This window comes from Azolla caroliniana, unplaced genomic scaffold (assembly GCF_043228905.1).
Source record: "Azolla caroliniana isolate FFs.n. ecotype wild unplaced genomic scaffold, voAzoCaro1.0.p SCAF_18, whole genome shotgun sequence".
NCBI lineage: Eukaryota > Viridiplantae > Streptophyta > Polypodiopsida > Salviniales > Salviniaceae > Azolla > Azolla caroliniana.
The window spans coordinates 2,152,765-2,175,531 of NW_028230453.1; the positions used below are offsets into that span (position 1 = coordinate 2,152,765).

Genomic DNA, 22,767 nt, shown 5'->3' on the forward strand with positions numbered 1-22,767 from the left:
ACGCCTCTGTTTACGAGCCATTGTTGCCAAGGGTCTTGTGGTTGCACTCGTGGTTTGGTCATACTGTCAAAAATTGGACGGAGTGACGCCCATCCTAGCTCTTCACCCATGCGTAGCAATGGGCCCGGTTCGGTTTGGTTTCTTGGCCTTGAAACCAAACCAAACCATTTATTAATAATAAAAACCGAACCAAACTGTTTTAAAATTTATGAAGTCATTTAAACCAAACCGTTTACGAAAAATTTAAAATCAAACCAAACCAGTTTATCATAAATCAAAACCAAACCAGACCAAACCATTTTTTATTGATATTAATCATCATACTTATTATAAATTTTTGTGAGAAAATCATCATAAATTTTGTCATCATACTCATCATAAATTTTGTCATCATACTTATCATAAAATTTGTCATCATACTAATCATAAATTTGATCATTATACCTATCATAAATTTAATCATTATACCTATCATAAATTTGATCATCATAAATGAAAAGGAGACTCTACATATAATACATATAAAATTTAATAAGTTAAAATAAGAGTTTAAAATTGGAAGTTAAAAGTTAGAGCCTATAGAGAATATTTATGAGTATTTTTTAACCAATAAACCTTTAAACTGAATCATATAAACAGAAACTAATAAACTGCTAAATCGGTCAATTCAAAATTGAACCGAAACTGATTAGTAACATTTGAAACCAAACCAAACCGTTTATTTATCTTTAAACCTATAAACCGTTAAGCCACGGTTTTTCGGTTCGGTTCAATTTGAGCCGAAACCGGGCCCATTGTTACCTGTGCGTATGCCAAACCGTTATCTAGCACCTTGATCTCCATGCGAGCCGCCGTAATGTATGGTTCACCAAGTATCACCCGGTGCGAAGATCTCTCATGCACGAAGAAGTGTTGATCTATCTCGACGTCTCCGATTTTAACACGCACGTTCGAGCATGCTCCATGTAATTCCTCTGTAGCGCACGTGGCCGCGCGTATCTCCCATCCGTGCTTGTTATTGATCGGCCATTTCCCCTTTATGTAGATTCAGTCCATAGACATCAGGTTTATCTCGGAATCGTGTTCTATCAACGCCACCACCGGCTCTTGAATGTCCCCTATCCGGACAGGGATCTCTGTAGTAGCCCTTGCCCAATGCAACTTCGAATAATGGCTCTCCACCAATTCGTCCTCCAAGCCCGAGTCCTCTAAGTGCGTTGTCCCGCACTTCCACAGGCTTCTCCGGCTCCGTCGTGAGCCTTTTACACTTCACCAAGTCCACGATGGAATCATGGAACTCCTTCTTGATGATTCCGAGCACTTCCCTCAACGGCAACTCCACCTTGTTGTCGAGGATCCGTTCCTCGAGGACCTTCCGCAAAACCGTCGCCCTTTCTATTTCCGTGCTCAGCCGGTAACCTGCCTGCTTTACCTTTTCCTACGAGCCAGGACCGACAGCGTCATTTCTCTTCGGCGCGCTCCGCATCTTGTACTGGCCAGAGGGTCCGACCCCTCCACCCTTTCCCGCTCGCTTATTTTCCACCAGAACTTCGTAGTTCTGGCACGCAGCCTCCACGAAACCGGTCTTCTCTTCAACTAGATCGTCCCATCCCGTGACCTCTCGGACCCGCTTCTCTGTGCGGTCCACTTCCTCCTTCCTCAGTCGCACTTCGGAGAGGCCTTCTAGCACCGATGGCCAAAATCCAGAGTCCTCCGTCTTCTGGCCGCCATCGCTTCCGACCTGGGTTCCAACCAACGCCGAATAGTGGATGGCTTCGGCGTGCCGCACCGCAGCTTCTTCCATCAACCTCTTCATTCTGACGCACCCGATATTCAACTCCAGGGCTTTCTGGGTTTCTCTCGCATGCACCCACCCATTCTAGAGGTACACTACATTGCTTCTGAGTACCTCCGTAAACTCCACATAATCTCTTCTGTTGTGGCCAACCGCGTCACACCATATGCATCATTGTCCTGCCAGAGGCCCCCAGTCGTGCGTCTGTTCTCCATTGTCTCTCTTGGCTTGTGCGATCTGGAGATCACTTACCATCTACATTAGCTCTTCTAGAGCCGCTCCCTTGGATGGGCCCTTGATCACGCCAGTTGAGGTTGTGCCCAACTCAAGCCAACTTCGTGTCTCTTCGTATCGCGCCGGCAACAGCTCCTCAAACTTCCTTGCCGCTGCCGTTCTTGTTGTCAATGGACCTTCGTCGCTCCACTCACGCTGCTTGTCGAAACGGCTACAGCCTAGTTGGTCGTGAGCCCTTCATCTGTCTCCAGTAGCAATGCCACCTGCTCCCAAACCTACACATCCATAGACTTAACGAATAGCAAGACACGGCTCGTGTCGAGCATGGTCCTATCCAACGCCAAGAGCCAGGCAAACCGTTTCTCAAACTCCTGGAGGAGCACCGACGTGTTCCTCCCCTTCCCGAGGTCTCAACCCATTCCATGAATTCCCGTTTCGATAACCGAAGCGAGTCATCGAACCCATATCTCTCGAGGAGCCGTCCTTCGAACTCCTCCCAAGACTGACAACCGGCCTGTACCTCGAGCACCTCTACATGGATGCTCGGCGTCACCACGCGAGGGAATCCCGACAGTTGTCTATCCTCTGGAATGTCCCTCATTATCATTTCGGCATAGTAAGCCTCCAGATAACTCGTCGCATTATTCCCTCCAAACCGGCCTATCGTGCAGATGATTGTCTCAACAACCCTGCCAAGGGCACCCAAGCCCTCACAAGCATTCACTAGCCGGTCTACAGTTGTTGCCATGGCCTCAGCGAGTTCCGTCCCCCTCATCTTCAGACTCCTCTACCGCCTTGTTTCACGTCGGGTTCACCAAATTATGTCGCGTAATTACGTGTACGGGTAAGGAATGAAGGCGGGACCGCAGGGGTCCTGGACCGAGGTGTGTGAGAGAAGGGGAAAGGTGAAACAAAGAGCATGTGTCGAGCAAGCGTTGGATGTCGGCAAGCACAGAGCTCGACCGGCTCATTCGAGATCAGATCGATGCAAGAGACAATTAAAAGAGAAAGAAACTCTCAATCGATTAAGAACAGATTACAATCGGCTCACCTGTAACCGAGCCACTACTCAGTCAACAACACACACGCACACACCAAAGAAGAGATACAATGTGGAGCCTCTATCGGGAGCACCCGAGCTTCCCACACGAACAAAGGCGTCCGGCAAAAGAACTCCTGTAGAGAACACTGATACAAAACGAGCGCTCAATCCCCAGTCCAACATCACTCCGTGCTTCCCAAAAATGCGATCCCCCCCTCTCAACCCTCTCTCCGGACCTTTATAGGTCCCCGAGGGAGGAGCCATCACATCCTATAATTCCATCATCTTTATTCTCTGTGGCTTCGGACAGAGATTCGTTTCGATTTGTTAATCTATTTAATGTGTCTATATCAAAGTCTTTCCACATCACGCCGACCTATTCTTAAACTATGTACAAATAATTTACAACTGCATGCATCCGTGTATGTTGTGGTTCATGCGCTCAAGTCTTCGTTTCCGCTCGTCGCCGATTTTCCTCACGACAACGTGTTCACACTTGTATGAATACAAAGTGGAAGGAGTCGGCCTTTTATGCCAACATTGTCAGTATTTCGATCAGTCCTTTTATGGATTTGTATAAAAAGGCTCTCTTAGCACAGTTGTATGTACAAAATGTTATTTTTTAATTTGAGTTTTCTATGTTCTGCTCTCTCTCTCTCTGTCTCTCCCGAGTACTCTGTATTCTCTATGTGTTCTCCATTGATTCTCAGTTTGTTTGTTGTTGTCCGGCTAAGCTGGTTGTGTCTGTTTCTTTACAAATTAGGGTTTAGAACGATTAGGAATAAGAGTACCATGATTTCGGTGGTTTTTACAAAATGGTCATATTATTAGAGCACAAAAGGAAAATGAAACGAATGGAATGGGAGGCAATTGAGTTTCCGGTGAAGGTGAGTCAAGTGAGCCATCGAGACCATGACTACTACCATTGGCTACGTTGCCTGGATGATGGTATAGTGTTTCCCTATCACTTCTTCCTCCCTTCATTGACTAGAGTGCGAGGTAGCCTAACCCTTCTCTCAAAATAACCAACGTGTAGTGTTCTCCATTGCAAAGAAGAAGATTGAACCTTCGAAGTAGAAGTAAATTGTTGGTAAGTAGCTTGAAAAGTTGAAGACGCTGCCAAAGAAGAATACCAATTAGAAACCCCAAATGGGAGAAGAAATTAGAACACTACTTGCAAAGAAGACGTATAATAAAACCCAAAGTCCTCAAGGCAATTGAGGAGGAGGGGGAGGAGAAGAAGTAAGAGGCAAAACCTTAAAGTTCGATGAGGAAGAAAAAAGAACGTAACGGTGCACTCTCCAATTACAGAACATCAAGTATTGATGTATTGGCCTAGACAATCAAGTAGCTAAGATTAATTGAGTTCGGTTTGAACATCAAGTATCTAACGAGCTAATTGACAATATAAAATAACTAATTAGTGAAACTTGCCTTAGCTAATATGAGCTTAGATAACGTACTCGTATTTAACTAACATCTAGCAATTGAACTTGTTTTCGGCATTATTTCGTTAGCTATTTTTAGCTATCAAACTTTGAGCCTCTTATATATTAGGCATTACATAGATAATTAACTAATAGACTTCTGAGCATTTTGACTTATATATAAGTCATGACTTTAACTAGTTGTTAGATTTGTAGCTAATTAGCTATTTCTATGAGACCTACGATGACTAAGATGTTGTGTCGTTAATCATAGATTCATGCTACTAGAACTCAAAGATATTCCTCACCTCCACTCTTCATTTTTTCTTTCCTCTAACCCTATGTAAAGGGTTCGATGATTGATTTTATTAGGTTAAAGAAACATGAATAAAGTTTTGTGTATTAAAGTATATAAGGTCTTTATAGTATGAAAAATGAGGTTCTTAAAAGAAAATAATGATAATTACAAAATGTCTACATACAACTTTTAGTATGTATAAAATTTTGTATTAAGAGTGAATGAAATGGATAGTTTTATTATCGCCCTTGAAGGTCAAATATAGTCTATGGTGCTTTGTGATGCATTGACTCTGTGTGTAGCTTTCACACATCATTACTAAAATAAAAATTATAAATATAGGCCAATTTCTTTTTCAAAGAAATTTTAACAATGTGAATACGTACTTTAAGTGTTTCTATATACATATTACATTGAACATACATATTAAGCCGTACTAAATTAAATATAATCTTTGTGTCTTCCCTTTTCTATGTATTTCTTGAAAACTATCACATTTCTCCATGTTCGAGATGGTTGCTCAACATTCAAGATAGATTTCATTTCTTTCCATGAAAAACATTTAGTTATTGCAATTGGATTGTTGTGCATTCATTGAATGAAATCATTCCTCTTACTTTTCAACAAAAAGGTCATAGAATATTCTTCTACGTAGACACTTCAATTTGTTACCATACTAGGGATCAATTGTCACTTATCACCATGATATGAATCTATGTTGCTCAATAGTTCTTATGTAGGGTTATCACTTATAGAACAAGAAATTACCTTATCTTGTATTTAAGCAACCTACAAGTTTCTTATTAGAACAAGAAGAATGACAATTGAACGTTACATTTATTCTGATTTTGTTTTCCCTGTCCCTTGATTCCAAGATTGTTTGCAATTGTGGCCAAGTGTATGTCTCTTATTTCTCGGCTAAACAAAGAGAACAAGTTATTCATTATTCAAAAACTTAAAGTCACATCATAATTCGATTTGTCACTCCCAAAGGTACCACACAATCATAAACATCGCTATGATGATGAAGACCTTGACACCAATTCGTCAACTTTATGTAAGTGGATACGCACATTTTATCAATAACATAGATCCATGTTTGATCATGAGATTTAAACATTTGTACAAAAGTACAAATTGCAAAAAGGCCTTACGAAATGGATTGTAAAATTATGAAAGGGGATATCTAAATGAAGTAACATTATTAAGTGTTTTAAATAGTCAACTTGTCCTTATGACTAGAAACTATGTTGTTTAACTTAGTCTAGTAGCTAGGAACTTAGGAGAAAGGATAGTTATCTTTTACGAATGGCAATGACTTCACATAGATTTTCAACTCATGAAGGTATAATACTATGGGGAAACCAATTTTTTAAAAAAAGATTCCCTATTCCTACAAACTTTTGACATGTTCTTCCCAATTTCACTCCACATTTGATTAAATTTACAAAGAAGAATTCATTGTTGTTGGTAAATTTATCTAGGTAGGTGTTGATCTTTGATATGCGTAAATTCATGTATTCCATGTTACATCCACATGCTTAGTCTTTTATGTTGGTTCAATTGTGAGCTTCTCGATTATTCCATCAAAGTAGTTTCTTCTACTCCACACTAGATTCAAGCTCATTCCTCAAAATATATGTATCGTACCAAGTGTTTGATTGAGTGTAGGTAGTTGTCTATTTATGGTCTACACCCACATGCTTACTCTGTTAGGTTGGTCCAAGTGTCAACTTCTCTATCATTTCTACTCCACAATAACATTCAAGCACGTTCCTCAAAATATAGGGATCGTGCCATATGTTGATCCCCCATCCAATTGACTTTTGGTCAATCTTAAATCTCTTAATCCCTCATATTACCAATGTACATAGGCACTTTGAAACAACCTACTAAGTTGATTAAGGTGTATTCATTGTCAACTTCTTCATATTCATTCATAGCTAGTCGTTTACAGTCCTTTGCACATAGTTAGAGCTTGATAGATTTTCCTCGCTTTCATTAGATGGAATAGTTTGATTTAGATGATTCAACATTGTTATTTTATTCAAAAAAATGGAGTTCCACTCTCAACAAACATTATGTTCCATGACGATGGCTTTATTGAGCCTTCTACCTCATATGCATTCTCTTCATCATGCCCATTCCATACATTATTGAAAATTTGATTTATGAGGCCATGCACATGCTCAATCCCCAAAAAATAATTTGAACAAAGCACTATTGGCTTCTTTGTTTTGGCAAAAGGAAAACACGTTGGTAAAAGTGATTTGAAATGTGATAGGTAGTTGGTAGGACCAACATTGATTGTGCAAAAGAACATCAAACTACACATGGTGTTAGACTTTGATTTTTGCAATTTATAAATTCTAGTGAGTAAAAGATGAGATTTTGCTCAAGTCATTTTATGGAACACAACTAGTGAGTCCATGCTCACATGTTTAAGGCTTACGGTGATACATATTTAATGTTTAAGGTCTAATATCCTTCAAATGTTAGTCTAGTGGTAAAGAGTGTGCCACTAGGAGCGTCGAAGGCTTGACCACATGCTTACATAGTTTCCCACAGGAAACATCAAAAATCTATACTTGGGTTGCTCAAGGAGGAGAATTTAAGTCCTGGGCAAGAGCAACGCTTGTTGGTTTCAATATAAAGATCTTGAAGGGTGGTTCTCTCTCCTTGTCTGTAGACTGCATTCCAAGTTTATGGGTTTCTTCTAGAACAAATGTTAGCAAGTTGTTGATAGTTTAACCTATTATTTGTGGCCATATGTAGACCGAATAGCTTTCATTAAAAAAGATGTGTTCCAAAACTAAATCTCACATCTTCATAATAAAAAAATATAGCATCTAACTATTGAATTGACAACCAACTTCACATATTTAGTTGATTAAATTGTCGAAGCTGCAATGCTTCACTACACCTTGTCAAAATCTATAGATGATGGAACGTAGAGTAGAATAAAGCACCATTCACAAAGTTTTCTTATATTTTAAATTTATTAAGGCCATTCAAGGATCATATAATGTACTTCATTTTATTGACTACCATAACACTACATTCCTATCACATTGTGTTACATCTAAAATAAAAAAAGTTTAACGAATGTACACAAACTTTAATATATTGGAGTTATGCCAACATTGTTTATCATAGCTAAGTAAAATGTAATTTTAATATGATTAAAACAGGCACTATACAAGAAGAAAAGTTTTTTAAGAGAAAAATATTAAGTATTGGGTCACAAAATCAATGTTTGACATCTAGGTTTTATCATTATAGGAAATATTTCTGAACATTTGTACAATGTCAAGCATGGGAATCCACATTGTAAGGCAATGTGCATTGACAATGTAGTAGGTTTGGAATTTAAGTGTCATTTCGTAGGAGATAGAAGCCCTTATTAACCACCTAATCTTTAAAATATTATTGTGTTATGTTGCATTAAAGAATATCTAGCGTATTTAAAGGCGTGTCTCCAATATCAGAACCATATCATGACAAGGAATCAATTTATTTGTAAAACAATACAAACCTAAAGTAGTCAATAGGCCCATCTCATTATTTCTCCTAGTTCATAAGCATTTCATGTACCTTAGTTGGGTTGCTACATTCATGAGGTAAGTTGGTCATCTAGCTCACTTTGTTATGATAGACCTCCACTCTTCAAGCTTGTCCTCCCATTATGGTCCATCTCGTTGAAATACACATTCATTGTTAGAGTTCATTTTGTTATAATCTATAATATATGAACAATTGTTGTTCTTCAAGGGTTTCTCCATCCTTGGGGAAACAAATTAAGGTACAATGTCTACCTATTTTCGTGAGAATGTCATACTATGATGTTTCCTTTTTGGCTAGCACATGTCCCCATAAGTGACCTAGGAAGCCTAACCAAACCAATGGCAATCGACAATGAAACAAGAATTGTTACATAGTTATTTCTTTTTCAACATTGATACAATGGTTTCTAGTTCCTTGCACACAATAAAGATGATGCAAATACCCGAATATGTTGATTGAGTGGATCATTTGTTTAATGATAATATATGTTTTGTGGTTTATGTGCATTAGTATATTGCGATGTTCAATATAGTGCATTTCTACCTAGGAATGTGTATGAATTCAAATTGAAACATCTTTCTTCATTCTTCTTCACTCTGAAAGAATGATTTTATGGTTCATATATAAACATAACTAAACGTGTGTTCCTAATGTTGTGATTTGTTACTTCGATTGAAATGACATCATAACTAGATGATGACATCTTATTTTGTAATCATAATTGCTCCTAATGTTACCCACAATTGAAATTATATTTGAATGATCATGTGACATATTCATTGGGTTTAAAAAACTTGAGATGGTAACTTAAAATGTCCTTCAAACATGATCTTTGGTAAAATCACAAAGTATCTAGATAAATGCACTACGCCATGCTTGGCACAACACAAATTTATAAATATTCATTACAATTAATCAATGAAGTTCTTGAAAATGTGTGTATGATGTGATATAATATATTTGCGCATTAGAATTGTGTCTTATGACATGAAACTTTGTGATAACTTATTTGGGAACTTTAATGAGTTGTCATGTTGTTGGGTATGCCTTGATAAGCTTGATATTAGGTAACAGGTTCTATTGTACACATTAATAACTATCAAACATGGTAATTTGCCATTCGTACAAGCAAAACTCTAGACCAATTTATTTGTGGCTGGTGTAAGAAACAATTGAAATTATTTTTGCAAGTTTTTTAGGCTAATATGATATATTTCTTTTGTTATCCTAATGTGACATGGGTATTAGGCTCAATTTATACAATAACTAGTGCATACTTGATAAATGATACGTAATGATTAAGCAAATAGACATATAGTAAAATGAAAGAAATGAGTAAGGGCATTTTTCCTTCCAACCATCCCTGAGATAGATCTTAAACAACATATGTGTCCATACCATCAAATATTGCCTAAGATCATACCTTAGTTCCAATCCACACAATGTTATTATAGTAAGAGCCTCTCAACGACACGGATGTCTCACAATGTTCCGATGGAGATATTTGTCTCTCCCCAATGATGTTAAGTACTCTTCATTTTCTACGTGCACCTTAGGTCCTCATGTTGGGTGTCATGACCTTATATGAGTTACCTCAATTCCGAATATATCGTTAAAATAATTAGAAATTTACCTTTAAGTAATATATTGAGGTTATGCATGTAACGTAACTCCTCCCTTTAAAAAATTGCACTCTTGCAATGAAAAGGTAGGATAACATCTCTCTTCCTTCCAAGTGGCATCATGAATAGTTTGATATATCCATTTAAAATCAAATTCTTGAATTGATTTAGAGTGCAAATTTTTAGACTTGGAATTGATAATGTGATATGCTTAGTGATCTCATCCTCTTCGACTTGACTATTGTTTGTTGCAATCCTTTTTTGAAATAATATTGCTTCTTTGAAAGTTTGAGGAGCCTTGTCATGCACCATCGAACCGGAACTATGAATGACATTTAAGCAACAAGCAACAAACCATTTCTCACACTCGAGTCCTAATTTATAGATTTGACTTTGCGCATGGTGCACGTAATCCTCGAGAGATGGAAATGGCCTATATTAAAAGTTGCATAGTATTTTATGTTGCTTCCAATTTGTCCACATTGTGAAGTTCCTGCCTCCATTAGTTCAATCTACAATTACATTATCAACGTCAATTTCAAGTTGACCTTAAGATATTTTAATCTCAAATATTTAGTGTAAGGTCATATTGAGTAAATTATGTCTCGAATGGATATCATAAATTGTTAGGTTAGGCCAATTGTTGTCGGGATGGTCCAGCATCATCATCCATGATTATAGCCATTAAATTAAAACTAATATTTTCACCATCAAATCATCCCATACTTTTACCACCTCTAGACATATGAGATGGTGACATTATTGTTACAAAGTAAAACATTACCTCAACCATTCGTGCATTTTGTTACTTGCCCACAAAAAGTAAAATGTTATCTCACATATTCATGCATTTTGTATCCCAAGAGACAAGTGCCCTTTGCGTATCTCAAAAAGATGAGTGACCTTTGGTTATCCAAAGAGATCATTTACGCATTGGGCATCCCAAATGATGGGTGTCCTTGGGGTAACGCAAGAGGCAAATGCTAATGTCAAAACTCAATAAAACTACCGGCTCATTGTTGAGCCAATATCTATATGCACCCTTAGAATCAAATGTTTCATCATCCTACTCGTTCATACTAAATGTTTCATCAAATTTTCCAATTGATTTTGTTTTCTCCGTAATAATTAACACTAATTTATTATTGAGCTTATGTGCTTGTAATAGGGCACATAATAACATAAGACTTAATATTGACCTTACTATTAAGATTAGGAAAATAATATTATGCATTAACACATTATATTAAATAGGGAAAAGTACTAGGATACCCCTGGAAGTTCGTCTATTTACCATAATGCCCCTGGAAGTTCCAAATTTACCAAACTACCCCTATGTCCAAAAAAATACACTTTATAAAGTAAGTACAAAGGACCCAAAGAATCTCTTAAGTAAAGAAATTTGTGTTTTAAGGGTATCCTGGTAAATAGGGCTTGTAGATTTGAGTGTATAATTACTTTATAAAGTGTATTTTTTTGGACATAGGGGTAGTTTGGTAAATTTGGAACTTCCAGGGGCATTCTAGTAAATCGACGAACTTCCAAGGGTATCCTGGTACTTTTCCGTATTAAATATTGTAGTCACTAATGTATTATAGGTTAATGATACTAACTCTTCGTGTTTTTGATAAAATATTACAAACAAGTTGGCACAATAATGATTTATACAGCAAATTATGATAACATTAGTGATGGTTAAAGGGTTGGTTTATTTCATACTTATCATACATACCAGTTTAATGAAATGTATTTCAAACATGAATAATAATCGATTGACAAAATCATAAGATTAAACTGAAACAATTAAAAAAACATAAGAAATAGCCATGCAATCAATATTAATACATAAATAACTACCAGAACTTGTGGTTGGAATTAGAATTTTTATCGCCCATAAAGAGGCCAATTTTAACCTATGGGACCAAAGTAACCAATTTCCTTCCTAAGAAGGGGTATTCATACATTGAGGCACAAAGTTTCTATGTGCGAATAAAGCATACACATATGAGCTCAACCTTCTCAGTGGTGTCTTAAGTATGACACTTAAGTTATCACTCCCTCTTAGTATGTCAACATACCTTGAACAAATTGCACTATATGTCGAGCATGTGAAGAGCAAGTGACTTTCATCCTCTACCATGCCTTCATTGCATAATTTGCATGACTTCAAATTCATTACATTCTGATACCATGATGCAACTTCAATACCTAACTTGTGAGATCGAGTGTGAAGCAGTGTAAGGGCTCTACAAGCATTACTACTCATATTGGTAATGAGATAAGGTTGGAGCGTGGCAACGTGGGATACTTACCTCTCCTAATTATGTAGCTCTGTGGGATTGTCCAAAGACCCATCAAATATGGCAAAGTAGTTAAATCAAAACCGAACCATTGTTGATTCATACATAATAGTTTACTAACGTATTTACGAAACAAAATGGCATCTTACAAACTAATTGTCTCACTTAATTACATATTTGTAGTAGGCAACGAACACATAGAATATTCAAGCAATGACAATGATCGAGTTTAGTGCCACCAATCCTCAACCAAATGCCTATGTTCATTATTATGCCAACTTTTTCTTTCAAAACACTAGACTTCAAACACTAACATCATCAACACAATCTTGAATACAAAAAACATCATGGTCATTCATTTTGAGTTGTAGAGAGCATCACAAAATATACAAAGTCGTTTGCATCACCAATCAATTTTGAATTTGCCCTTCGTTTTGTCTCTTATTTCGTTCATCTCCGCATTTGTCCATGGTGATCCTTTTACCATGATCAACCAAGAGAGAGATTGAGAAGTTGATGCAATTCCTGAGTTTACTATTAAGAGTTAGCAACCCTATGAATTTTGTTATCATTCTCATACGTCAAATGTGACCTATGTGAGCACAAAACTAAACTAAATAGTGACTCTTGATGTTCAATAATGTAACAAATGAATGATGCTACAGAGAGTGCACATTATGACAATGAGAAGATTATGTAAGGATTAGACCAAATCGAGAGTGTGTGAAAAGCTATCTGGAACGTGGTTGAAGGTAAAGCAGATGGACAAGCATGGAGAGGGCAGAATGCGGATGCCATGTATGAACTTATTTTAGCCATAACGGATTTCGTGTTGATGTTAATTCAACAAATGTCACAATCAATCCCTTGCTTTCCTTTGAAGAGGAAAGGCTATGGATGGCGATTTCATACTCACTCAAACATAGATCCTTCCAAAAAAAAATTGATGGAATGGAGAGAAGGCTGGAAGGCCAAAGAAGAATTCCAACAGAGTGTGCCAAAATCCAAAGCCAAAAGTTAGCTAAGAAGACCTCCGTGCAGCATTTGGCTATACACAAGAGGGTAGAGTTGCGGTTAGACTGGCACGAGGATGGTTTGAAGTCAACAAATCTTGTCGAGAGGTGCTCATGGGCATAGACACTTAACTGTTGGATAAAGAAGTAGGCCAACACATAATGGGTCCATGAAGCTAGTTCTAGAAATGCCTCTTGAGTGACTGGAAGAAGTGCCTAGAAGATGTACTTTTTGTCCCCAAATCTTAGGAGATCTATTGTGAGATCTATTGTACATGCAGAGGCTGGTTGATGTTGAGTATGAAGAGGTAGTCCCCCACAAGTCAGGTGCAGAAAATCCATGCCAACGCTTGACAGGAAGATGGGTTCCTTGTAAAAGAAAAGGCAATTTGTTCAAGCTAACTGCAGTAGTCACAGACGGGTGTAAGAGCATATTGGATATGAAGTTCTGGCATCCACACTTTGAGCACAACTTTCTGAGACTGGTGTGCAACGGTTAAAGTCTTCCTAACATAAGGGTGACAGCGCAAATTCTCCTCCCAAATTGCGTCATACGGACCTCTAACAAAAGATAGGGAAAAGACATTTAGCAGATCTTCCATCTTCATCATCTGGATAGTAGATGATCGTAATAGACTAATGCGGGTATGTTTTCTGAAAATGAAAAAGATTGAGGCTCTTAGAAAGCAGACTGATTGAGAGGAAGATTCATTCCCTCTTGAATCAGTTAGGAGCACACAGTGTTGGAAGGAAGCCAATTTGAACACCATGCTGACACCTAAAATTCATTGGCATCATATGATAGAAGGTAAAGTTGGAAATCCAATCAGTGGACAATAATGTAGATCTTTTGTTGAAGACCTTGGGACTTCAAAGGATAAAGAGTTGATTGTCGAGAGTACCAGCAAGCAGAGGAATAAGAGCTAGTTGATGCTCAAATTCTCATTGGTATTCTCTTCTGTTGAAAGTTGGACTCTTGTAAATATCCAAGTTCCCACTTTTTATTATCCACCTTCGTAGTCTTAATCATTGTAGAATCAATTGATTCAAATTTCTATAGTGGACATGATACTTTTCTTACTCTTACCATGAAATTAGTGTACTGATTCAAGGGAAAAACTCCAATTATAATCCTTCCACACTAGCTCATTGGCCCACAATTCAAGCATGGGTACATCACCCACAAACAAATGCAGATAATATGTATGTATGTATCTTTGTTTTATTTCCCCAAATGCCTCTGGGCTTTCATTGTTTCTCCAAATGCCTTTATTTCCACTAACCGCAAGACACAGAAATACAGATGAATTGCCCATATAATTGCTTCTGCTGCAGTTGACTCAGGGCACCTATGAAAGCAACAAATACACAAGGGCATCGAGGGAAAAAATAAAAACTCAGGGTTATTCTGGGGTGTTAGGGTTTAGGGCTTACCTGATCTAATTGTACGTTCGTGCCAATATATTTAAGCTTTAACTTTAAACAACGAAAGTTCTACTTTTCCACAAGAAAAATACAAAATCCATCAATCAACAACATATATGTGGGAAAAAAAACAAGAATATAAATAAAATTTCAGAAGCAATTAATGGAAGAGAATCTGCAGAAAAATACCTGTTTTGGGTCATCAGTTTGGTGGAAGAAATTCTAGCTGCAAGAAAGCTGTGATTCGGTAAAGACATAATCTTGAAGATTGCCGTCTTTCTTGGGTAGAAACATAATAGTTTAGAACTCACGTTTTTATCAGCGGTCTAAAAATACATTTTCCATGTAACTTACTTAGAGCTTCTTGAGTGATAAAGATAGAAAATGATGAAGCACCAATCACTAAGTTACCATAAACAGTAATTGCGTCTCTATTCTAGTCTCGCATACTACGATACAAAATTCGACCAAAGTTACAATAATTCAATCTTATACCAAAAAGAAAAAAGAATTACGTGATTAATTACTGCTCGCACAATCCATCCTTAATGCAAGGAATTGCTCTTAAAGATACAAGATAAATGCACTCAATTGGTCATAATTGATTGTATAAGATTCAAAATCCTTTGAACAAACACATCAGGGATTTACCCCAAGTTAACCAAATGATGATTCATCAGAATATTTGTTATCCAAAACAACCGGATTTACCCCAAGTCAACCAAATGAAGTTTATGAAGTTTCGGACTAGTTCTCACTGAAAACTGAAGCATCCGTAGGAATGATTCATCAGACTATTTGTTGCCCAAAATAACACAGCTTTTCCCAATAGAGTTCTTGGTTGAATGATTGATGGATATGGTCAATTTTACCATTACAAAATTAGAAGTAAAGAGAGGAAACATTTGCTAATTGACCTGTAGTTTAGTTCTCTTTGTTCAATATAAGGAAACTATGAGGTCATCGATTGTCGGAAAATGAGATATGACATTTTGAGTTCATAGATATAAAGCCACAAATACACATGAAATACGATACGCATTGTTCTAATAAAATACATGCAAATCAGACAGCCTTCCGTATGGTAAAAAGAGCAGTTGGAAATAGTTTTGGGATTCTGAAAGATAGAATTTATAGTAATGAATTTATATGTAATAAAAATTATACATCAGAAGATTCTGTCTTGTTCAGATCTCTGGGATGATATACCTACACATCTCCACTAGAAATCTTATCACTAGAGAGAAATAATACAGTGGAAAAAATATAGAAAACAAAAAGGGAAAGCAAGGAATCTGAAAGGGAAACCTTGCAACCCTTTTCTGCTCCTTTTCTAAGTATACATATTATATATATGATGCCAAGATTGGATTTCCTTTCCTCCTTGGATTGGAGTTTACCAATGAGTTCCTCTTCTTTTCCGTATGATTCGATAATAATTTATTATTGATAAGGTAATATTAAAAGAATTTGTAATCGATAGAGAGAATCCATGATTCATGTAAAGACTGCACTAACAATGGAGATAGAGGCGCTTGAAGGCAAGGATTGTATGTAGATAAACACAAAGCTTTGCTTTGAAGCCAAGGATTTTATCCATGTAGGAAATGTATATGTCATCAAACCAGTCTTGGAAAGCCCCCATAGAGGTCCATGCACATCCATCACAAGTAGTTTAAGGGATTGCAATGTTTTGGCTGAATTGTTCTTGACTCTGACTTGGTACCTGTAATGTCTTTCACCTTTGAAGACCCAAGACGTAGTCATCTCTTGAGAGATGAGAATCTCCTGAGAAGAACTTGGAGAATCAACTGCAATGATCATCCAAAAGGTTAAATCACAACCAACATACATTGATCAATAAAGCAAACAAAGAAAATCACATGCCACATTGCTATAATCACACATACTATTCCTTATTAAGCAAAGAAGTTTGCATACATGCCACATTTCTGATACCACATACCAGAGCAAAGAATTTAACATGCCATGTTTCTTTTACCGCATACAAAACCAAAGAACATTGTATGTTACATTGCTACTGTCAAACACACATGTAACCGAAGAACTTGGCATGCTACATTGCGACCATGGTATGTTACATAGCTACTGTCAAACATATAATCAAAGAACTTGACATGCTACATTGCTACCACCACATACGTAACCAAACAACTTGGCATGCTACATTATGACTGCCACAAATTGCTAATACCACAAACATAAGGAAACAACTTTACATGCTACACTAAGCACATATTGATTAGCAAAGAAGTTGCCATGCCACATTGCCATTACCTATTTTACTTTGGGCATAAGCATAAGTATTTGCTCCATGCAACCTTGCAAGCAGCCCGATCATGGGGCCACTATTGTAAGTAGTAGGTTCACTTTGGTCGAAATTTTCCCTGTCATCTGCATAGTTGTCATTCTCATCGGGACCTCCTACTATTGCACCAACATGGATATTAGGGTTACTAGAGCTCCTTGTATACCACGTCTGATATCCTTCCCTGCAAGGAACAAAACTTGGGTCCTCTTTGTACGAGATGATTGAGGCAGCACGATGATGAACCCTTTGTGGATAATTAGAACCAAGACCAACCATATAACTAGTTCCTCTAGGATTATTTCCCAGTATATAGTCAACCTAATACAAAGAACAGAACTTTCATGTTATCATATCCTTCGCATGATTGATATCTACACAGAACTGGATGCTAGCTCTACCTGAGATTTTGCCATATCAAAGAGCTCTGTGGATCCAACATGTCCAGCCGGGCAGACTATTTCCTTATTAGATTTTGAAAGATAGTCTGAATATACTGTCATGAGGAAGGATGCTCCAACCACATATTGCAAGTTGTTCCAAGCTCTTGTATATATCAAACCCCCTGCGTATATAAGGTACACTCAAGATATGATAAAAACAATGATGTCTGCCATAATCACATCCAAATATTAACATTCATAAACATGAAAAAGAAGATGGAGTCCTTCAAAGAATAGTATGTTGAGTACCTGGAGTCCGCCGAACATCTCTCCCATAATTTTTCTGGAGGCAAGCACACATGAAGTAATGTGCTTGAGCCTGATATTGCATCAAAATCTCTAAATCTGAACCTCTTCCTTCCAATAAAATCTGCATTTTATGGAATACTCCCACTTAAAAAATGAAAGTGATTAAGAGAGCTTGCAATCACTAAAAAAATAATTATCTAACCTTTGATGCAAGAACTTGGACACCAGCATACTTAACATCCCAGCTGAATTCTTTCACTGCCCAACTAGTTCCACCTAAACTATGAGCATTCTGGATAACATATTCAAGGTAATAATTGTCTGTTGTAGCCTCAAAGAGCCATAAAGCAGCCCAGAGAAGTTCATCCTGTCAAGTAAAGCATAAAATCTATTTGAATCAATGATATGGAAACCATTTAATCATTAATATTGTCTCTTCTCTTAGCTTACACCATAGCCACTCTCGGACAAATAGAAATTTCGGGCCACCCAAATGCTGCTGTCATAATGACCCCGATAAGTATCCGCAAAAGTGAAGAGCTGAAATAAATGAAAAACGTAAGCGTGCTATTAGAAAGAAACCCTATCTCTGCATTTACATACATATATATACTGAATGTGAACAATATAAGAGAGAAAGAGAGAGCCAACTAAAAGAATAGTATGGAAGAGAGATGAAAGATTATTATTACCTGCTTAGCATGTTCTAATAGAGTTAATGAATAAGATGGATCTGTCCTCGAGAAGACCATAGAGGCAGCTGCCATGGCTGCCGCAGTTTCTGCAGCCAGTTCAGATCCTGGGTTGTTCTCACTGATGCTGTAAGCTTGTCTTGACGTCGTCATATCCTCAGGCCTTTGCCAACAATAGTGGTCTGAAAATCCATCTCCAACCTTCATAGAATTTTATCATTATAATCATCATCAATTCGCCAATTCTAATAAGAGAAAACTTTTAAATAACACTGCACCATCCTTAATTTTTCAATCAGAACTATTCCTGGAGTTCTAGAACGTACACCTACCACAAACAGCCGCTGTACTCCCCTCCATCATCAGGGATTGCTTATTTCCGATAATAATAATTTACAGAATATCAGGAATGTGAAATCATTTGCGACCTTGAGAAAAACAGGTGATAGTATCTAGGCCTCTCAAACATCATTTGTTGTCTATTTACAAAAAAACTCTTCTTAGGAATCAAGAATGTAAACCAGTAGCAGTTATGATATCTACTCTCAACAATTCACCATATTCACTTTCTCAATAAAGCCTCAAACTTTGGGTTATATTCAGTAGGAAATACTCTAGGCATATCCATTCACGAAATTATTTTACCTATAGCAAGAGATATTGATTGATTCCAAATTTCCAATAACAACAGCATACCTCTCCCCACAGAAGATTGGGCTCTGGGTGAGCTTTGATGAAGTAATCTGTTCCCCACCTTATTGCTTCATGGACATGTTGGAGTTCTCCAGTAGAGGAAATGCGGTCTTCATATTCAACCACGCTCCATGACAGCATTGTGATCGTGAAAGCCATTGGCAGACCGAACTTCACATTGTCACCTGCATCATAGTATCCCCCAACAAGATCCACCTATAGAGAAATAAAAACATTACAATCATTCATTCAATAAGGAGAAAACAAATCATTATAAATAATCATTCGTTCATTGACCTGGAGAGATAACGAAAATCATTATAATCATGCATCCAAACATCACTATAAAATCCGTCAGTGTATATTCAAACATTATAAATTGTTTTTATTAACCATAGCATCAGCATGCCTTTCTCAGGAGATCACAAAATCTGTCATTGTAGATCTAAACATAACATTATAATAATCGTTTACTTAAGATGGCATCAACAAGCATTCCTTGAACACAAAAGAAAGAGATATCAGCATAAAGCCCGCCTTTGTAGATCCAAAGAAAACATTGCCATCGTGTCTTGATTAGAGCTGAAAACAAAAAGAAATAAGTATAAAAAGCATCTTTGTAGGTTCAAAAAAACATTTTCATATCTTGCTTATTTTCACATTTCTACGAAAGACAAAACTATCAATATCAAATTCGTCTACATATATACAAAGCCCACAGTACATCGTTCTTCAGCATAGACTTTGAGTGGCTTTCTTAAGTACAGAAATAAAGAGATACCAAAGCAATTTTTCTGCGACGAATAAAGGATTTTCTGTTCGCAAAAGAGGACTTTGTAAACACAAAGGTCCTGGTTTGTTTCGATCTGCATCATGATATCTTTTGTAGCAGTAATAAACAAGGCTATTTCAGTACAAAACCTGTACTTGTAGATTCAAAGAAGCAGGTTAAATTCTTTTGGTGACTCTAAGTTGTTAAACAAAATAAATGGCCCGTGCAAATGGTTGACTTGAAAAAAAGAACAGAGAAAGAAAACCGTTTGAAGAGCAATGTATGTGAAATATACATGAGAAGCATAACAAACATGGAACGATAAACGAAGGGAAAGGAAGGTGTAATGCAATTCACTAGAAGGCAGTCTCCTTGTCTGCGAGCTCTGTAATGGAGACAGACAGTTTAGCTTGTTTGCAATGATGGAAGCAATGATTATTATGGAGAAGCCAACAATAAAATACTGCATGTTATATACATTATCTGTTATAAATAAGAAATCAAAGCTGAAACAGTCTAGAATACCTTATAATTTCTGTAACAGAACAGCAGAAGGAGAAGAAGCGATGTAGAGTTAAATAAAGGTACTGAAACTGTCTAGAATATCTTATGGTTTCTGTTATAGAAAAAGAAGAGGAAACGATGTAGAAAGTAAAAATGAAATGCATATCATCGACTGTTGTAAAGATGAAGAAAGCGATTTGAAGCTCCAATGCAATACGAAGTTACCGATATGGCAAAAACAAACGTGAAACACAGTGTACAATTGACCATAGTCGATCGTCTATTATACTGCAAGGTTACAGTTGTGGAGAAAGCAAGACGAGAGTACTGTCCGATATCAACGGTAATAAAGAAGAAAAAGTAAAAGAACTTCGTGAGTAATCGAGAGCTTTCTGGAACAAAGACGAGCAATGTAGCCCGTTCGTGATTTAATACAAATTACTATTATATAGAATGCAAACGTCAAAAGCTGTAGCTACAATATATTGTCTGCTACAGAGCAGCAGCAGCAGAGGATGTAGCGTTATTGTTATAGAGAACGTACAAAGATGAAATGCAGGATAATAGGATACGATTTCAAGCTCTAATGGAACTCGATGGGAAGTACAGATAATGCGACAGAATACAGGTTAGTGTAAAAGCTAAAGGACAGACAAATGATCGTCAGCTATAGAATATGAATACCTTCAGCTGTACAGAAGAAGAGAAAAAAGGAAAATGTGAATCAAATGTCTAATTAAATAGGCAATGTGGATTGTTTGCAATGGAATCCTAATTACTGTAATGGACACAGCAAAGAAAAAGCAATGTACAGTATCATCTGATATAAAGATAAAGAAAAAGAAGTGTAAAGTCGAAATGTTATTCGATTCGAATGTCGTATGGAGAGTTTGCATAGGAAGAATCACAGACAAAATAATGATCTTCAATTGTACAGCATATGAAGAGGTAAAAAGTGCTACGAAGCACTACTTAATGGAGAAATCGAGAGCTCACTATTTGAGTGTAGTGAATGCAAAGAAGAAACGATGCGGAATGCGGCTATTGTCTGATATACAGAAAAGATAATAATAAAAAGAAAAAGGATGAAGAGATTAGAAGCTTGGACTTACTCCTTGATCAATTCCATCGTGGAGAGCAGAATCGGAGCGCCAGGTGACTCGTTGAGAGCTGGGAAGAGGACCAGATCGTTGGCCTTCGAAGAAGAGGAGGCTGTTATGGAGAGCGGAGAGATAATCAGGGGAGAAGCCATGGCCGAGATGAGGAAGGAAAAGAACGTTAGCAATGAAGAAGGCGAAGAAGGAAGATGAAGCAGAAGGAAGGAACAGGAATGGAATCGCCATGTCCACACGAACGGGAGCTTTCTTGCGTTCTGCGTTTCCTTCGGTTTTCCTTCTTGCTTTTATAGACTATATAATAGTACACATAATTGTGTCTTTTTGTATTGAAACGAGAGACAAGAGACAGAGACAGAGAGAGACGTTAGTTGCCTTCTGCCTTAGCCATTAAAGTATGTATGTAAGAATAAAAGATTAAAAAGAACCTTGACTTACTCCTTTTAGACCCGTCCTTTTATATATGTATACATACATATGTATGTACATTTATTGTATGTATGTTTGTAACTATGTACGTTTTATGTATGAATGAATGTTTGTATGTAATGTTTGTATCTATGTATGTTTATGTATGTAATGTTTCTGTATGTATGTATGTATGTACATCTATGTACGTACGTACGTATGTACGTATGTATGTATGTATGTATGTATGTATGTATGTATGTATGTATGTATGTATGTATGTATGTATGTATGTATGTATGTATGTATGTATGTGTGTGTGTGTGTGCATGTGTGTGCATGTGTGTGTGTGTGTGTGTGTGTGTGTGTGTGTGTGTATGTATGTGTGTGTGTTTCTTTGTTTGCTTGCTTGCTTGTATCATGTATGCATGTATATGTGTGTGTATTCCTTTGTTTGCTTGCTTGTATCATGTATGCACGTATGTCTCCCTTTGGGATGGCTTGCCCTTGACTCAATTGGGTCCGAGGAATGCATTCCCCCCCCCCCCCCTCCTCCCCTACCGAGGGGTTTGGTTTGATTTTAGTGAAACCTGAAGTAAATCCATCAATCAAACCATGCCCCCCCCCCAAATGCTCGCAGCTTTTTCGGTGTGGCTCTTGCACTCCTTAATGGAGGGATGATTTCGCACCTGTAATTATATGAGATTGTTGCACATGACAATCAGTCGCGAGTAATTATGATCATGCACCCTCTTATGGACCTCGTCTCTTGTATCTTGTGTGTGTGTGTGTGTGTGTGTGAGTGTGTTTATGCACCAACTAAGGCCAACATACGTGATCAT

At 37.3% G+C, this 22,767-nt stretch overlaps 1 protein-coding gene across 1 annotated transcript; it reads right to left on the reverse strand.

Annotated features, from left to right (window-relative positions):
* Positions 1–15,843: 15,843 nt before the first annotated feature.
* Positions 15,844–21,754, reverse strand: LOC147852036 (endoglucanase 19-like). The gene is made up of 9 exons (XM_087334036.1): positions 21,515–21,754; positions 19,130–19,342; positions 18,434–18,634; positions 18,192–18,281; positions 17,944–18,108; positions 17,742–17,862; positions 17,451–17,614; positions 17,019–17,370; positions 15,844–16,531 (listed from the first exon to the last, which is right to left on the reverse strand). The coding sequence occupies exons 1-9, from the start codon at positions 21,743–21,745 to the stop codon at positions 16,218–16,220; spliced, it is 1,851 nt and encodes a 616-aa protein (XP_087190162.1). The 5' UTR covers positions 21,746–21,754; the 3' UTR covers positions 15,844–16,217.
* Between the last annotated feature and the right edge of the window lie 1,013 nt (positions 21,755–22,767).

What these genes read in the sequence shown, in the direction of transcription:
- LOC147852036 (XM_087334036.1), bottom strand. Translation starts at nt 21,745, where the DNA reads ATGGCGATTCCATTCCTGTTCCTTCCTTCTGCTTCATCTTCCTTCTTC. An exon ending in ACGATGGAATTGATCAAGGA is followed by an intron (nt 19,343 to 21,514) that starts GTAAGTCCAAGC and finishes ATTTCTCTATAG; the next exon opens with GTGGATCTTGTTGGGGGATA. An exon ending in TTATGCCCAAAGTAAAATAG is followed by an intron (nt 16,532 to 17,018) that starts GTAATGGCAATG and finishes TGATCATTGCAG; the next exon opens with TTGATTCTCCAAGTTCTTCT.